We start from the raw sequence: 17,637 nt of genomic DNA, 5'->3' as shown, positions 1-17,637 counted from the left end.
CTGACCTAAGGAGGCCTGGTCACAGACCGGGCCGCGGGGGCGTTGACCCCCGGAACTCTCTCCAGGTAAACTCCAGGACCCCTGGTATACGATATTAATCTGTTCCTGAGAGCTCATTGTATGCCAAAATTATCGGAAGGTGAATTAATTTTCCCCATAAGAAATAATGGAAATCAAATTAATCTGTGCAAGACACCCAAAAGTACTATGAAAAAAAAGTTTTACCACATGAAATATTAAGTTTAATGCACACAAACTGAAGAAGACATGCACAGTTAGTAGTACTCTACTAACAATAGAATACATGACACTTACCTTTAATGAAGATCTGGTGATGATTGATGGGATGGGAGGGGAGAGTGTCGAACTTATTGTTTAGAAGGGGAATCCCCTTCCATTAGGACTTGAGGTAGCAAGTCCTTTTCTGGGGTTACTTTCCTTCTTCTTTTAATGCCACTAGGACCAGCCTGAGAGTCACTGGACCTCTGTCGTACAACAAATCTGTCCATAGAGCTCTGTACCTCCCGTTCCTTTATGATTTGCCTAAAATGGGCCACAACATTGTCATTGTAATAATCACCAACACGGCTTGCAATGGCTGTGTTAGGGTGATTTTCATCCATAAAGGTTTGCAGCTCAACCCACTTTGCACACATTTCCTTAATTTTTGAAGTAGGCACAATGGATTCCACAACTGGCATAGGCTTCTCAGGGTTAGCCCCAAACCCTTCAAAATCTTTCTTAATTTCCATACTAATTCTCACCCTTTTTACCACAGGGTTGGCACTAGAAGCTTTCTTGTGGCCCATGGTGACTTATTTTGCAGAAACAAGCACCAAAAACACTGTGATAATATGGAATGTACCGAATGTATGCTTAGATGCGAGCACACTGGCTGGCTTGTAAACACTGGCAGTCATGTGGACGCGTCCCGGACGAATCGCGTGTGGCGGGTTTTTTAACGAGTGGCGAGGCAAAATTTTGGTGTTAAAATGTATCGAATACCGAATTTAACGTATACCGATGCCATCGAATACCGGGGGTCAACTGTATAGTAAAGGCCATAAATTTTTACTTGTGATTTTTTTGACTCCCTATGAAAGTAGTTAGAACTTCATCAACTTATTGTACCCTGACATCCTGTAAAGTGAAAAGGAGGATAAGAGGGCAATAACTGGTTTGGTAACCGAGTTGTGGATGAGTGGAACAAACTCTAAAGCACCATCATAGAAGCTAAAACATTGTGTAGTTTTAAAAATACGTTGGATAAATACATGAGTGGGTATGAGTTGGACATGACGAGCTTGTGCTAATAGGTCTGATGCTGTGCTCCTTCCTTAAGTGGATGTGACTTCATCTAACTAGGTGGGTCACTGGTTTAAGCTGGGAGGTGACTTGAACCTGCCTCGCATGGGCCAGTAGACCTGCTACAATGTTCCTGCTTTCTTATGGTCTTATATTTTTATAGAAATACAGTGGACCCTCCCTTTTCGTCTTTAATTCATTCCAGAGAGTCTGACGAAATGTGAAGTCGACTAAAACTGAAACCATTTTTCCCGTAAGAAATAACATAAGTCCAATTAATCCATTTCAGACATCCAAAAGCATAAACAAAAAATACATTTTATAGAGAAGAACTATAATCCATGGCTTATTTATCTATCACAATTCATCTAATATGACATAATAAACAATATTAATACCACAGAAATATGATACAGTGGTACCCCGAATTTCATACAAAATTTGTTCCAGAAGGCTGTTAAAGTGCTGTTAGCAAATGAATTTGTTCCCATAAGGAATAATGTAAATTAGATTAGTCCATTTCAGACCCCCAAAAATACACTTACAAAAGCACTTACAATAATACACTTACATAATTGTTGGAGTTGCGAGCTGTAGGAAACTTGGGGTACCACTGTAAATACTCTAGAATGAATAAAATATGTCATTATGTATGTGAGGAGAAAGTGGTGGTGGTGTTGCTGTTGTTGGGTTTATAAGGGCCACTGAGAGAAGCTGTACATATTAGTGGTAGTGGAGGTGGCAGCAGAAGCCACCAACCCTATTCACATAAACAATGTACGTTTTTTTTTTTCAACAAGTTGGTCGTCTCCCACCGAGGCAGGGTGGCCCAAAAAAGAAAGAAAATCCCCAGAAAGAAAATACTTTCATCATCATTCAACACTTTCACCACACTCACACATTATCACTGTTTTTGCAGAAGTGTTCAGAATACAACAGTTTAGAAGCATATAAAGATACACAACATATCCCTCCAAACTGCCAATATCCCAAACCCCTCCTTTAAAGTGCAGGCATTGTACTTCCCATTTCCAGGACTCAAGTCCGACTATATGAAAATAACCGGTTTCCCTGAATCCCTTCACTAAATATTACCCTGCTCACACTCCAACAGATCGTCAGGTCCCAAGTACCATTCGTCTCCATTCACTCCTATATAACACACTCATGCACGCATGCTGGAAGTCCAAGCCCCTCGCCCACAAAACCTCCTTTACCCCCTCTCTCCAACCCTTTCGAGGACGACCCCTACCGCGCCTTCCTTCCCCTATAGATTTATATGCTTTCCATGTCATTCTACTTTGATCCATTCTCTCTAAATGACCAAACCACCTCAACAACCCCTCTTCTGCCCTCTGACTAATACTTTTATTAACTCCACACCTTTTCCTAATTTCCACACTCCGAATTTTCTGCATAATATTTACACCACACATTGCCCTTAAACAGGACATCTCCACTGCCTCCAACCATCTCCTCGCTGCTGCATTTTCCACCCAAGCTTCACACCCATATAAGAGTGTTGGTACTACTATACTTTCATACATTCCCTTCTTTGCCTCCATAAATAACGTTTTTTGACTCCACATATACCTCAACGCACCACTCACCTTTTTTCCCTCATCAATTCTATGATTAACCTCATCCTTCATAAATCCATCCGCCGACACGTCAACTCCCAAGTATCTGAAAACATTCACTTCTTCCATACTCCTCCTCCCCAATTTGATATCCAATTTTTCTTTATATAAGTCATTTGATACCCTCATCACCTTACTCTTTTCTATGTTCACTTTCAACTTTCTACCTTTACACACATTCCCAAACTCATTCACTAACCTTTGCAAATTTTCTTTAGAATCTCCCATAAGCACAGTATCATCAGCAAAAAGTAACTGTGTCAATTCCCATTTTGAATTTAATTCCCCAAAATTTAATCCCATCCCTCTCCCGAACACCCTAGCATTTACTTCCTTTACAACCCCATCTATAAATATATTAAACAACCATGGTGACATTACACATCCCTGTCTAAGACCTACTTTTACCAGGAAGTAGTCTCCCTCTCTTCTACACACCCTAACCTGAGCCTCACTATCCTCATAAAAACTCTTTACAGCATTTAATAACTTACCACCTATTCCATGTACTTGCAACATCTGCCACATTGCTCCTCCATCCACTCTATCATATGCCTTTTCTAAACCCATAAATGCAATAAAAACTTCCCTACCTTTATCTAAATACTGTTCACATATATGCTTCAATGTAAACACTTGATCTACACATCCCCTACCCACTCTGAAACCTCCTTGCTCATCCGCAATCCTACATTCTGTCTTACCTCTAATTCTTTCAATTATAACCCTACCGTACACTTTTCTTGGTATACTCAGTAAACTTATTCCTCTATAATTTTTACAATCTCTTTTGTCCCCTTTCCCTTTATATAAAGGGACTATACAAGCTCTCTGCCAACCCCTAGGTACCTTCCCCTCTTTCAAACATTTATTAAACAAAAGTACCAACCACTCCAACACTATAGCCCCCCCTGCTTTTAACATTTCTGTCATGATCCCATCAGTTCCAGCTGTTTTACCCCCTTTCATTCTATGTAATGCCTCACGTACCTCCCCCACACTTACATTCTGCTCTTCTTCACTCCTAAAAGATGGTATACCTCCCTGACCAGTGCATGAAATTACCGCCTCTCTTTCTTCCTGAACATTTAAAAGTTCCTCAAAATATTCTCGCCATCTACCTAATACCTCCATCTCCCCATCTACTAACTCCCCTACTCTGTTTTTAACTGACAAATCCATACTTTCCCTAGGCTTTTTTAACTTGTTTAACTCACTCCAAAATTTTTTCTTATTTTCATTAAAATTTCTTGACAGTGCCTCTCCCACTCTATCATCTGCTCTCCTTTTGCACTCTCTCACCACTCTCTTCACCTTTCTTTTACTCTCCATATACTCTGCTCTTCTTATAACACTTCTGCTTTGTAAAAACCTCTCATAAGCTACCTTTTTCTCTTTTATCACACCCTTTACTTCATCATTCCACCAATCACTCCTCTTTCCTCCTGCCCCCACCCTCCAATAACCACAAACTTCTGCCCCACATTCTAATACTGCATTTTTAAAACTATTCCAACCCTCTTCAACCCCCCCACTACTCATCTTTGCACTAGTCCACCTTTCTGCCAATAGTCGCTTATATCTCACCTGAACTTCCTCCTCCCTTAGTTTATACACTTTCACCTCCCTCTTACTTGTTGTTGCCACCTTCCTCTTTTCTCATCTACCTTTTACTCTAACTGTAGCTACAACTAAATAATGATCCGATATATCAGTTGCCCCTCTATAAACATGTACATCCTGGAGCCTACCCATCAACCTTTTATCCACCAATACATAATCTAATGAACTATCATTACGTGCTACATCATGCCTTGTGTATTTATTTATCCTCTTTTTCATAAAATATGTATTACCTATTACCAAATCTCTTTCTACACATAGCTCAATTAAAGGCTCCCCATTTACATTTACCCCTGGCACCCCAAATTTACCTACTACTACCTCCATAACATTTTTACCCACTTTAGCATTGAAATCCCCAACCATCATTAGTCTCACACTTGATTCAAAACTCCCCACGCATTCACTCAACATTTCCCAAAATCTCTGTCTCTCCTCTACAATGTATGTAATTTATAAATAAGAAATATTTACACTTTATAAATTTGTTGAAAATAAGAAAAAGTTTTGGAGTGAGATTAACAAGTTAAGAAAGCCTAGAGAACAAATGGATTTGTCAGTTAAAAATAGGAGAGGAGAGTTATTAAATGGAGAGGTAGAGGTATTGGGAAGATGGAAGGAATATTTTGAGGAATTGTTAAATGTTGATGAAGATAGGGAAGCTGTGATTTCGTGTATAGGGCAAGGAGGAATAACATCTTGTAGGAGTGAGGAAGAGCCAGTTGTGAGTGTGGGGGAAGTTCGTGAGGCAGTAGGTAAAATGAAAGGGGGTAAGGCAGCCGGGATTGATGGGATAAAGATAGAAATGTTAAAAGCAGGTGGGGATATAGTTTTGGAGTGGTTGGTGCAATTATTTAATAAATGTATGGAAGAGGGTAAGGTACCTAGGGATTGGCAGAGAGCATGCATAGTTCCTTTGTATAAAGGCAAAGGGGATAAAAGAGAGTGCAAAAATTATAGGGGGATAAGTCTGTTGAGTGTACCTGGTAAAGTGTATGGTAGAGTTATAATTGAAAGAATTAAGAGTAAGACGGAGAATAGGATAGCAGATGAACAAGGAGGCTTTAGGAAAGGTAGGGGGTGTGTGGACCAGGTGTTTACAGTGAAACATATAAGTGAACAGTATTTAGATAAGGCTAAAGAGGTCTTTGTGGCATTTATGGATTTGGAAAAGGCGTATGACAGGGTGGATAGGGGGGCAATGTGGCAGATGTTGCAAGTGTATGGTGTAGGAGGTAGGTTACTGAAAGCAGTGAAGAGTTTTTACGAGGATAGTGAGGCTCAAGTTAGAGTATGTAGGAAAGAGGGAAATTTTTTCCCAGTAAAAGTAGGCCTTAGACAAGGATGTGTGATGTCACCGTGGTTGTTTAATATATTTATAGATGGGGTTGTAAGAGAAGTAAATGCGAGGGTCTTGGCAAGAGGCGTGGAGTTAAAAGATAAAGAATCACACACAAAGTGGGAGTTGTCACAGCTGCTCTTTGCCGATGACACTGTGCTCTTGGGAGATTCTGAAGAGAAGTTGCAGAGATTGGTGGATGAATTTGGTAGGGTGTGCAAAAGAAGAAAATTAAAGGTGAATACAGGAAAGAGTAAGGTTATGAGGATAACAAAAAGATTAGGTGATGAAAGATTGAATATCAGATTGGAGGGAGAGAGTATGGAGGAGGTGAACGTATTCAGATATTTGGGAGTGGACGTGTCAGCGGATGGGTCTATGAAAGATGAGGTGAATCATAGAATTGATGAGGGAAAAAGAGTGAGTGGTGCACTTAGGAGTCTGTGGAGACAAAGAACTTTGTCCTTGGAGGCAAAGAGGGGAATGTATGAGAGTATAGTTTTACCAACGCTCTTATATGGGTGTGAAGCGTGGGTGATGAATGTTGCAGCGAGGAGAAGGCTGGAGGCAGTGGAGATGTCATGTCTGAGGGCAATGTGTGGTGTGAATATAATGCAGAGAATTCGTAGTTTGGAAGTTAGGAGGAGGTGCGGGATTACCAAAACTGTTGTCCAGAGGGCTGAGGAAGGGTTGTTGAGGTGGTTCGGACATGTAGAGAGAATGGAGCGAAACAGAATGACTTCAAGAGTGTATCAGTCTGTAGTGGAAGGAAGGCGGGGTAGGGGTCGGCCTAGGAAGGGTTGGAGGGAGGGGGTAAAGGAGGTTTTGTGTGCGAGGGGCTTGGACTTCCAGCAGGCATGCGTGAGCGTGTTTGATAGGAGTGAATGGAGACAAATGGTTTTTAATACTTGACGTGCTGTTGGAGTGTGAGCAAAGTAACATTTATGAAGGGATTCAGGGAAACCGGCAGGCCGGACTTGAGTCCTGGAGATGGGAAGTACAGTGCCTGCACTCTGAAGGAGGGGTGTTAATGTTGCAGTTTAAAAACTGTAGTGTAAAGCACCCTTCTGGCAAGACAGTGATGGAGTGAATGATGGTGAAAGTTTTTCTTTTTCGGGCCACCCTGCCTTGGTGGGAATCGGCCGGTGTGATAATAAAAAAAAATAAAATAAGAAATATTTACACTTACTGTACCTTGAAGATGCTGGCATTGGTTTAGGGTGGTGGAAGATAGGCAGGGCAGCATATGTTTGTCAGTGACCCTATATACCTTCAATAACATTGGATAAGTCAGTTTCGTGTCATCCTTTTTCTATCGCTTAATCGCTTAACTTACTTGCTACACTGTTAATGATACACTCTTTCATTGGCTGGCGCTATAGCCTTTATCACTTTCTGTTGCTTTAGTGTTGTACATATCGCAGAATCACTGAGTCACTGAAGAAGGCACACTCTCCCCTCTCTCTTCCGTCTCCACTATGGTACTTTGCTATGAGTTTTTTCTTGAATTCTATCATGTTTCTCGCCTTCTGGCAGTAACAGCTTTCTTTGAGCCCATGGTGGCTTATTTAGCAGTCACACAGAATAAACAAGTGCAAAAAACAATGAATTATTACAAAATGTTTCCTATGGCCTCGTAGGATAATGTTCACTCACCGCAAAACAAAGCAACACTGCCTCAGAATGTGTGTATGGGAGGCTTTGTGTGCATGCGGCACTCAGACAGGTACTGTACTACCAACGAGAACAGAGGAAAGTAACGAAAACTGAGCCAATATTTTTATGAAAAAAGTTGACGATAACTGAAATTCACGAAAACAGAGCCCAACAAAAAGGGAAGGTCCACTGTACACTCCACTGACTGCAAAGATCTTGAATCATAGCAATACACTCCACTGAATATAAAGATCTGAATGCAATGGTAGCAGAGCAGAAGATAATATACCTACCATCTGACTTACGACCTTCTTGACATACGTCCACTCGACTTACGACCGTGCATCTGGCAGCTGGGCTGGGCCGGCTGATGCATACCTCTGTACAATATTTGATGATACTTGCGGCGACAATGTGTCATGCAGGCAGCATCAGTTTGACTAACCCTGTCCTATCAGCAGCATCATACTATATTAACTGTACTAACTGGACAGTAAATTTCACCATGGCCCCTAAGATGAAGTCTGAATCTTGCACTGGAGACTGGCAAGAAAGGCTCTTACTCTCGAACTCTCTATTTGTTTTCACTGTTGCACATAAACCTGTCTGTATCTGTCTGCCTGTATATTTGTGTTTGTCTGTATCTTTCTGTGTCTGTTTATCCGTCTTTGTCTGTTTATCTGTCTTTCTGTCTACCTGTGTGTCTATCTTTCTGTCTACCTGTGTGTTTGTCTTTCTATCTACCTGTGTGTCCGTCTTTCTGTCTACCTGCATGTATGTCTTTCTGTCTACCTGTGTGTCTTTCTGTCTACCTGTGTGTCTTTCTGTCTACCTGTGTGTCTGTCTTTCTGTCTACCTGTGCCTGTCTGTCTGCTTGTCTGTCTCAGAGCCACTCATTAAGAGTGTAACTGGTCTTGAAGATGCCAAAATAATAATATAAAAGAAACACTGTTTATAAATTCAAGTCTCTTCTTAAAAATCACTTACTCACCCACAACTAAATAAATACTGAATAATTGTATCTCATAAATGTATAACCTGTGACCCTATGAAACTTTTTTTTTAATTACATTGCCCAATAGAATACTCCATTCCACTGAATACATAGCAACTCAGCAAATGACCTGACTTTGAAATACTCATTTGTGCTTAATTGTTATTTGTTTACTATAATTTTTACCACTGAATATATCATTGCTTAGTTAATCTTAAGTTAATTTTAAGCCTGCCCATAATGCTCTGCATACAAGGGGCTTTTGGCATGACAGGCTTTTGGCCTGTCATCCAATTTTTTGAGCGCTTTAAAAAAAATAGAAAAATTATGGAAATTGAGTTATTCATATAGAAAAATAGCTTAACTCTTTGGCAACACAATGGTACAAGAATCAATGTTCTATGACATTTCTACAAGAAATTTATTTTTTTATTTTTTATTATCACACCGGCCGATTCCCACCAAGGCAGGGTGGCCCGAAAAAGAAAAACTTTCACCATCATTCACTCCATCACTGTCTTGCCAGAAGGGTGCTTTACACTACAGTTTTTAAACTGCAACATTAACACCCCTCCTTCTACAAGAAATTATAGTCATTTATATCAGGTATGGTGACGGTGATGTGGGCAGCACATCTGCTCACAGCCCATATATTTTTTGGAATTTGTTCCTTGTTTTTTATCGCTTTTTCTTGCATTATTCTTTCTGATATAATAATTGACTATTTGGCATCATAGAAAAGTAGGTGGAGCTTATATGCACTTCTAGCCAATCAGGAACCATCTGGGAACACAAGCAGTATTTCCGCTCCAGAGTGTCAGGAGAAATCACTTCATTATTACGCTTATATCAACTCTATGGCTTATTTATCTATCAGAATTGATATAATATGATATAATAAACACTATAAATAACATACAAACATGTTATATACTCTAGACCGAATAAAATAGGCCATAATATGGAGAGAGTCCACCAGAAATATTTCGATATAAATGAGTTATTCATCTCCATGTCGTATTCTCTGGTCTTTGAGTAAGAGAAAACAGTGTTTTGAAGAGGATAACTGCACTAGAACATCAGTTTACTAAGAAACCCACCGAAACAAATGAGATTTTCGCAAAATTTTTTTTTTCGAGACGGCCGGCCGGCCGGCGTTCCAGGCCAATATCTTGGAAGTAACTTATTCACTTATTTCGCTTATTTCCCCCTTTATTGCTTAATTAAATGGAATAATATTCACAGAAATTGTAGAATAATGATTTCTCTAATTTGCTATTATTCATTTTTGGAAAAATTCCAAATACTTTGGGATTTATGTGGGAGTAAAGGGCATATTTTTTGCAACATTCCAAGAACTAACAAACTATTTTTTTTGTGAAATAAAGTTATTTAGAGGAAAGGAAACACTGAAAAATTCATATTAGCATTGTTCTCTCGGCACCAAGTGTCCAATCAACCTTACGACGTCCCATATAAGAATACCTTCCTGCCAAAGGGCATTTTCAGTAAATCAGTCCTTTCTCAGTTGTTGTTTGAGGTATCTTATTGATAAATATTTACAGGAAATAGAGAAAACACTTCGTCTTGTGCACCAAAACTTAAGAAAATCTGACGGTAAACAAAAAAAGCAACAATTTTTTTATAAAGAGCGCCAGAAATTGGATGACTGGCCCCATAACCCTTTGAGGGTCGACAGGCCCTCTCCGAGACTTGTTCTAAGGGTTGGCCAAATTTCAAAAAAAAAAAAAAGAAAATTATTTTTTCTCATGAAAAGATAGAGAATCTTTTCCCAATCATAATGACACCAAAAGTATGAAATTTGATGGAAAACTTACGGAATTATGCTCTCGCGAAGTTAGCGGTCTTGACGATGTTTATGCATCGGCGATTTTGCCCACTTTTATCCCTATTTTTGGCCACTTCCTGTGTACTAGTCGACAAAAATCATAACTATTTCTCTAGAACTCCGTTTTTTCCATTGAATGAGTACAAGAAACCACCCATTTACTGATTTCAACTATCCAATACAGTGGTCAGAATTTAGCAATTTTGCCAATTTCACACAAATTTCAAAAGATGCCAATTTCCAAATAGGGTCCAGAATAAACAAGAAAGACATTCTTGGCACTAAAATAGCATTTCCTCTGTTCGTTAGTGACATCTCCAGGCCCCTCTTATATTTCTTTGGCTTTCCACTTTGAATTTTTATTCTTACAAAAAATAGAAGATTTACTGTTATGCAGACTACTGCATTAGTGTAGAAATGGTATAAATAATATCAGCGCACTTGTGAAAGAATATTAGACTCACCAGTTGATGAGTATTGGACGCTTGGCATGATTTATTTACTTTTGAACTTTGGTAAAAATCGAATATTCCTGCTACTTTGAGCTCAATTTCAAGGTACTTTTCATTGCAAAACCAGTCAAAATCATCTCAATTTCTGTAATATGTCTTCCATTCTATAAAATGAGACCAGGAAAACTAGAATACAATAATAAATACCATACGAAAATAGAGTGCAAAGTCGCTGTTTTATTCCAAAAACACGGTCAAAGTTTTTTTTTTCTCATTATGCACTGTGTGCTGCACGATTTTTTTTATACTGTGCACACTGACCACAAAGACCCATTCTTTCATATGTATGCCTACCAGCTTTCTCTCCCTAGATTTGAGGGCGCTAGAATTTAGGCGTACTAGTACATCAAAAACCCTGGGTCGTAAGCCATACTAGTACGGCCAAAACCCTCAAAGGGTTAACCACTGTATTTCTTTGTACATCTATGTAACTTGTCCAAATAAATAATAAATAAATAAATAAATAAAATAATAAAATAATAATAATCACTGAGGTGCATTAAATGTGTAAAAAACATTAATATAGATATTTTCCTTAATCCATCTATGATTTTTTTTCAGAATTATATAATAAACATGCTACGTAACATATAAACATATAAATTAACAAATATGTGATGTTTTCCTGGTCGGCTTGACAGAGTGAACAAAAACCATTCGTGTCCAGGCTGGTAACAACAACAACAAGTAGTTCGTTAACAAAACTCACGAACCTTCTACACTCTCATTATCTCTCTCGTTTATTCATTTAATCTTGTTTACTCATCTCTTACTCTACATTAAGACTACAGATATTTTAAGGTAAGTAATGAGTGAACACAATTATTATAGTTTAATAATAATATTATTCCTAGGTAGTAGGTTGGTAGACAGCAACCGCCCAGGGAGGTACTACCGTCTTGCCGAGTGAGTGTAAAATGAAAGCCTGTAATTGTTTTACATGATGGTAGGATTGCTGGTGTCCTTTTTTTTGTCTCATGAACATGCAAGATTTCAGGTACGTCTTGCTACTTCTACTAACATTTAGGTCACACTACACATACATGTACAAGCACATATATGCACACCCCCCTGGGTTTTCTTCTATTTTCTTTCTAGTTCTTGCTCTTGTTTATTTCCTCTTATCTCCATGGGGAAGTGGAACAGAATTCTTCCTCCGTAAGCCATGCGTGTTGTAAGAGGCAACTAAAATGCCGGGAGGAAGGGGCTAGTAACCCCTTCTCCTGTATAAATTACTAAATTTGAAAAGAGAAACTTTTGTTTTTCTTTTTGGGTCACCCTGCCTCGGTGGGATACGGCCGGTTTGTTGAAAAAAAAAATTATTATTAAACTATAATATAATAATCGTGATCACTCATTACTTACCTTAAAATATCTGTAGTCTTAATGTAGAGTGAGATGTGAGTAAACAATATTAAATGAATAAATGAAAGAGAGAATGAGAGTGTAGAAGGTTCGCAAGTTATGTAAACAAACTAGTTGTTGTTGTTGTTGTTACCAGCCTGGACATAAATGGTCTTTGTTCACTCTGTCAAGCCGATCAGAAAAACATCTCATATTTGTTAATTTATATGTTTATATGTTACGTAGCATGTTTATTACATAATTTTGAAAAAAAAATCATAGATGGATTAAGCAAAATGTCTATAATAATGTTTTATACACATTTAATGCACTTCAGTGATTATTATTATTAGTAGTAGTAGTAGTAGTGGTACATACGTACATATATATAAATCTAAACTTACTCCCTGTTCAGTACATGCACACTTACTACTGTGCAATCTACATCTACAGGACCTTAAATTCCAATATTAACCTTGACCTAAAATGCTTTCTTGATAGTTGTGACAGAACTCACAGGCATAACACCAGACACACACATCTCTTTGACATTCCCCGTGTCCGACTAAACCTTTACAAAAATTCTATGTATGTTAAAGGGTCTAAAATCTGGAACACCCTACCTGAAAGCTCTAGAACTGCAGACACATTCATCACCTTCAAAATTACCGTTAGACAACATCTTTATCTCCCTGATACACCCCGACAACTAACTACTTGAAAACCACCTGTTCACACTTACACTCACTCACCCACTTGACTATAATCACAGAAATATGAATCTTAATCATAAAATAATGAATCCTAACTAGTCATAAGTTTGTCTGTGATATTACAATATAGAACCTGTGTATTGTGCCAAAACAATAGCATTTACATTGCTAAACTCACAAACTATAATGTAGTCACTTAGCCTTAATACCAGCTTACTCCATAATCTGTATTAACTTAGAGTTAAGAATTAATCTAAGTCTGCCCGAAATGCCTAGCCATGCTAGGTGTCCTAGTGGCCCCCTCTGTAATTAGTATTTTATAACATGTAAACCACACAATATCCAAAATCTGTAAACCCCACACTGTAATCTTTATAGAGAATAAACTTGACTGATTGAATTTAGGGCACTGGAGCACAGATCCACTGTATAGCATTGTCTGGACTTTTTGGGTTATCCTAGGTAATTTATGCTATGTATGATAACTTCACTTATGTGTACCTGTGTGTGTGTGTGTGAGTGAGTGAGAGTGAGAGTGAGAGTGAGAGTGAGAGTGAGAGTGAGTGAGAGAGAGAGAGAGAGAGAGAGAGAGAGAGAGAGAGAGAGAGAGAGAGAGAGAGAGAGAGAGAGAGAGAGAGAGAGAGAGAGAGAGAGAGAGAGAGAGATACAGATAGAGAGAGAGATACAGATAGAGAGAGAGAGATACAGAGAGAGAGAGAGATACAGAGAGAGAGAGAGAGATACAGATAGAGAGAGAGCCACATTCAGTCAGCCAGTCAGCCAAGCACCCACCCACCCGGCCAGCCAGCCGGATATTTATTACACGTTCCAAAGTTGTTTCTCTTTACTTAGGGTATAGGTTATAATTCATTCTGGCAGGAAGACACTACCAGTGGTATTCTCCCATTCCACTGTGTCAACAATACTTAAAGATAACAGAAACATATGATACTGTATGAGATGTAAAATTTACAATACAGTTCGCTACCATGTATACATATTATACAAAACATAAGTAATTAAAATATATCAATAGAAGTAAATTATGGTAAAAAGAATGAAATAATGATTGTACATTACATTACAGTACTATGTAGGTAGTTTATATAGGTAAGGTTTGACATTATGCTCTACCCAGCATGTCAGCAATTTTCAAAGGTTCGACTTACGTCCATTTTGACTTACGACCGGTTGGTCGGAACCAAGCTTGGTCGTAAGTCGGATGGTAGGTGTATTACCTGCCTCCAGTGTTGCAAGTCCTTCAGTAGACGCGATTTGATGTGTTCATCGTACAGGAACTGAGAGAAGACGTGGAACTTCCGTCGTAAGAACTGATAAGTGAAGTTCACCTGGTTGAAGAACATGGCAAATATTTATATAAATAGTATATTAGTTGAGTATACCTGGTAAAGTGTATGGTAGAGCAATTACTGAAAGAATTAGGAGAAAGATGGAGAGCAGGATCGCAGACAAACAAGGAGGCCTTAGGAAGGGTAGGGGGTGTGTAGACCAAGTGTCTACTGTGAAATATATAGATGAACATTATTTAGATAAGGGTAAAGAGGTTTTTGCTGCATTTATGGATTTGGAAAAGGCATATGATAGGGTAGATAGAGAATGCTGGTTATTGAAAGCAGTGAAGAGTTTTTATGAGGATAGCGAGGCCCAGGTTAGAGTATGTAGGAGAGAGGGAGATTATCTCCCGGTAAAGGCAGGACTTATACAGGGATGTGTGATGTCACCATGGTTGTTCAATATACAGTAGGGCCCACTTATATGGCAGGTTAGGTTCCAGGCTACTGCCGTAAAGTGGAACACCCTTTTTGCCACTTATAAATGCATGGAAATACTAGATAACAAATTTACACTAACATATATTAAGTTAGCAATAGAACTAGGCATTAAAAACAACAAAAAAGTAAAATACAAATATGTATAGTACACTCATTACTTACCTTAAAATATTTATAGTCTTACTCTAGGGTGAGATGAGTAGTATTTATTGTAGGAAATCATGTGTGGTATGTATGGTAGCCAGCCAGGCTACCATACTAGGCCAACCCTCCCACACATAATATTCTATGACATTTAAGCATCCCTGAGCGATAAAATGCATATACAGTTCACTCATTACTTACCTTAAAATATTTGCAGTCTTAATGTTGGGCCAGAGGTGAGTTAATGAGATAAAATGAATAAATGAGAGAGAGAGAAAATGAATACATGAGAGTGGACACTCGCAGAGTTATGTAAACAAACCAGGCAAACACATCTGGTTTGTGGCCCAAAAAAAGTGGCAGCAACAGCGGAGGTAGCAAGCTCTATCATTTTTCTCACCTGCAGAGCCCATCAATGCTTCTATGATGGCCTAATTGCAATCACAACTGCACTAACGTACGTAGAACCCAGCATGACCCAAGATAAACAACAGTGATACCTACAAACCGAAAAATTACTGATTGAAGCAAAGACTGCCTCACAAACTCCAACCACAGCCCCGCTGCCAGACGACTACCTACTCCAAGCTCTTAACTAATTTAATTTCTTCATCTAACAACAGCAACTCCTGTACAGTGGACCCTCAGCTAATGATATTAATCCGTTCCTGAAAGCTCATCGTTAGCTGAAATTATCATTAACTTAATTAATTTTCCCCATAAGAAATAATGGAAATCAAATTAATCTGTGCAAGTCACCACAAAGTATGAAAAAAAAATTTTTTTTACAACATGAAATATTAATTTTAATACACACAAACAGACACCTACCTTTTTTGAAGATCTGGTGATGATTGATGGGATGTGAGGAGGGGAGAGTATGGAAGTTGTTAATGTTTAGAAGGGGAATCCCCTTCCATTAGGACTTTAGGTAGCACGTCCTTTTCCGGGGTTACTTCCCTTCTTCTTTTAATGCCACTAGGACCAGCTGACCATGGTGGACCAACAGCTGACTGTGGTGCAGCAACAGCTGACTTTGGTGCAGCAGCAGCTGACCGTGGTGCAGCAACAGATGACGGTGGTGTAGCAGCAGCTGACTGTGGTGCAGCAGCAGCTGACTGTGGTGCAGCAGCAGCTGACTGTGGTGCAGCAGCAGCAGCTGACCATGGTGCAACAGCAGCTGACTGTGGTGCAGCAGCAGCAGCTGACCATGGTGCAACAGCAGCTCACCGTGGTTCAGCAACAGCTGACTGGTGCAGCAGCAGCTGACCGTGGTGCAACAGCAGCTCACCGTGGTTCAGCAACAGCTGACTGGTGCAGCAACAGCTGACCATGGTTCACCAACAGCTGACTGTGGTGCAGCAGCAGCTGACCATGGTGCAGCAGCAGCTGACCATGGTGCAGCAGCAGCTGACCGTGGTGCAACAACAGCTCACCGTGGTTCAGCAACAGCTGACTGGTGCAGCAGCAGCTGACCATGGTGCAGCAGCAGCTGACTGTGGTGCAGCAGCAGCTGACCATGGTGCAGCAGCAGCTGACCATGGTGCAGCAGCAGCTGACTGTGGTGCAGCAGCAGCTGACTGTGTAAACAGTCAAAGGGTTAAGGGTTAAAAACAATAAAAAGTAAAATACACACACAGTACACCCATTACTTACCTTAAAATATTTGAAATATTTGTAGTCTTAATGTAGGGTGAGAAGTGAGTTTTACATACAAGAAGTCAGGTTTGGGAAGAATGGTAGCCAGCCAGGTCAGCCCACCACACCCACACGTAATATACTATGACATTTAATTAAAGCGCCCCAGAGTGATAAAATACATATACAGTACATTCATTAATTACCTTAAAATATTTGTAGTCTTAATGTAGGGTGAAAGGTGAATTTTATTTGTAGGAAGTCAGGTTTGGGAAGTATGGTAACCAGCCAAGGCAGCTGTCCCTGCCGCACCCCACCCACATGTGACATAAAGAAACCAGGGGAATGAACGCGCCTGAGTTTCTTTCATACACGTTCATATTATACCATAATACAAACACTTCACATTGTGTACAAGTTGTCTCCATGTTGATACAGTAGAATAAATAAAGAGAAATGCTCCCATTCTCATGTAACACCATTTTTAGAAGAAATAACACTCTGAGTGAAGGCATACGAAAGGAATAATTTTTTAGTTACCCCCAGTAATATTATAGTGTACACATTTTCTGTGTACACTATAATATTACTAGGTAGTAGGTTGGTAGATAGCAACCACCCAGGGAAGTACTACCGTCCTGCCAGATGACTGTGAAATAGAAACCTGTAACTGTTTTACATGATGGTAGGATTGCTGGTGTCTTTTTCTGTCTCATAACCACGCTGGATAACAGGGATATCTTTCTACTACTACTTACACTTTGGTCACACTTCACAGGCATGCACATGCATATATATATATATATATATATATATATATATATATATATATATATATATATATATATATTATAGGTAGTAGGTTGGTAGACAGCAACCGCCCAGGGAGGTACTACCGTCCTGCCAAGTGAGTGTAAAACGAAAGCCTGTAATTGTTTTACATGATGGTAGGATTGCTGGTGTCCTTTTTTCTGTCTCATGAACATGCAAGATTTCAGGTACGTCTTGCTACTTCTACTTACACTTAGGTCACACTACACATACATGTACAAGCACATATATACACACCCCTCTGGGTTTTCTTCTA

General features: G+C 39.3%; 1 protein-coding gene across 1 annotated transcript in view; it reads right to left on the bottom strand.

Moving 5' to 3' along the window:
- LOC128700448 (WASH complex subunit 4-like) overlaps positions 1 to 14,354 on the bottom strand; it is a 121,467-nt gene extending 107,113 nt beyond the window's left edge. The window contains exon 1 of the mRNA XM_070080571.1: positions 14,214 to 14,354. Coding sequence (XP_069936672.1) covers positions 14,214 to 14,339 — 126 coding nt within the window. The 5' untranslated portion in view covers positions 14,340 to 14,354. The remainder of the gene's footprint in view (positions 1 to 14,213) is intronic.
- Between the last annotated feature and the right edge of the window lie 3,283 nt (positions 14,355 to 17,637).

The sequence above is a fragment of the Cherax quadricarinatus genome, unplaced genomic scaffold, assembly GCF_038502225.1.
Source record: "Cherax quadricarinatus isolate ZL_2023a unplaced genomic scaffold, ASM3850222v1 Contig612, whole genome shotgun sequence".
Lineage (NCBI taxonomy): Eukaryota > Metazoa > Arthropoda > Malacostraca > Decapoda > Parastacidae > Cherax > Cherax quadricarinatus.
The sequence above is the reverse complement of the archived record's forward strand: the minus strand, read 5'-3'. Positions and strand labels throughout refer to the sequence as shown.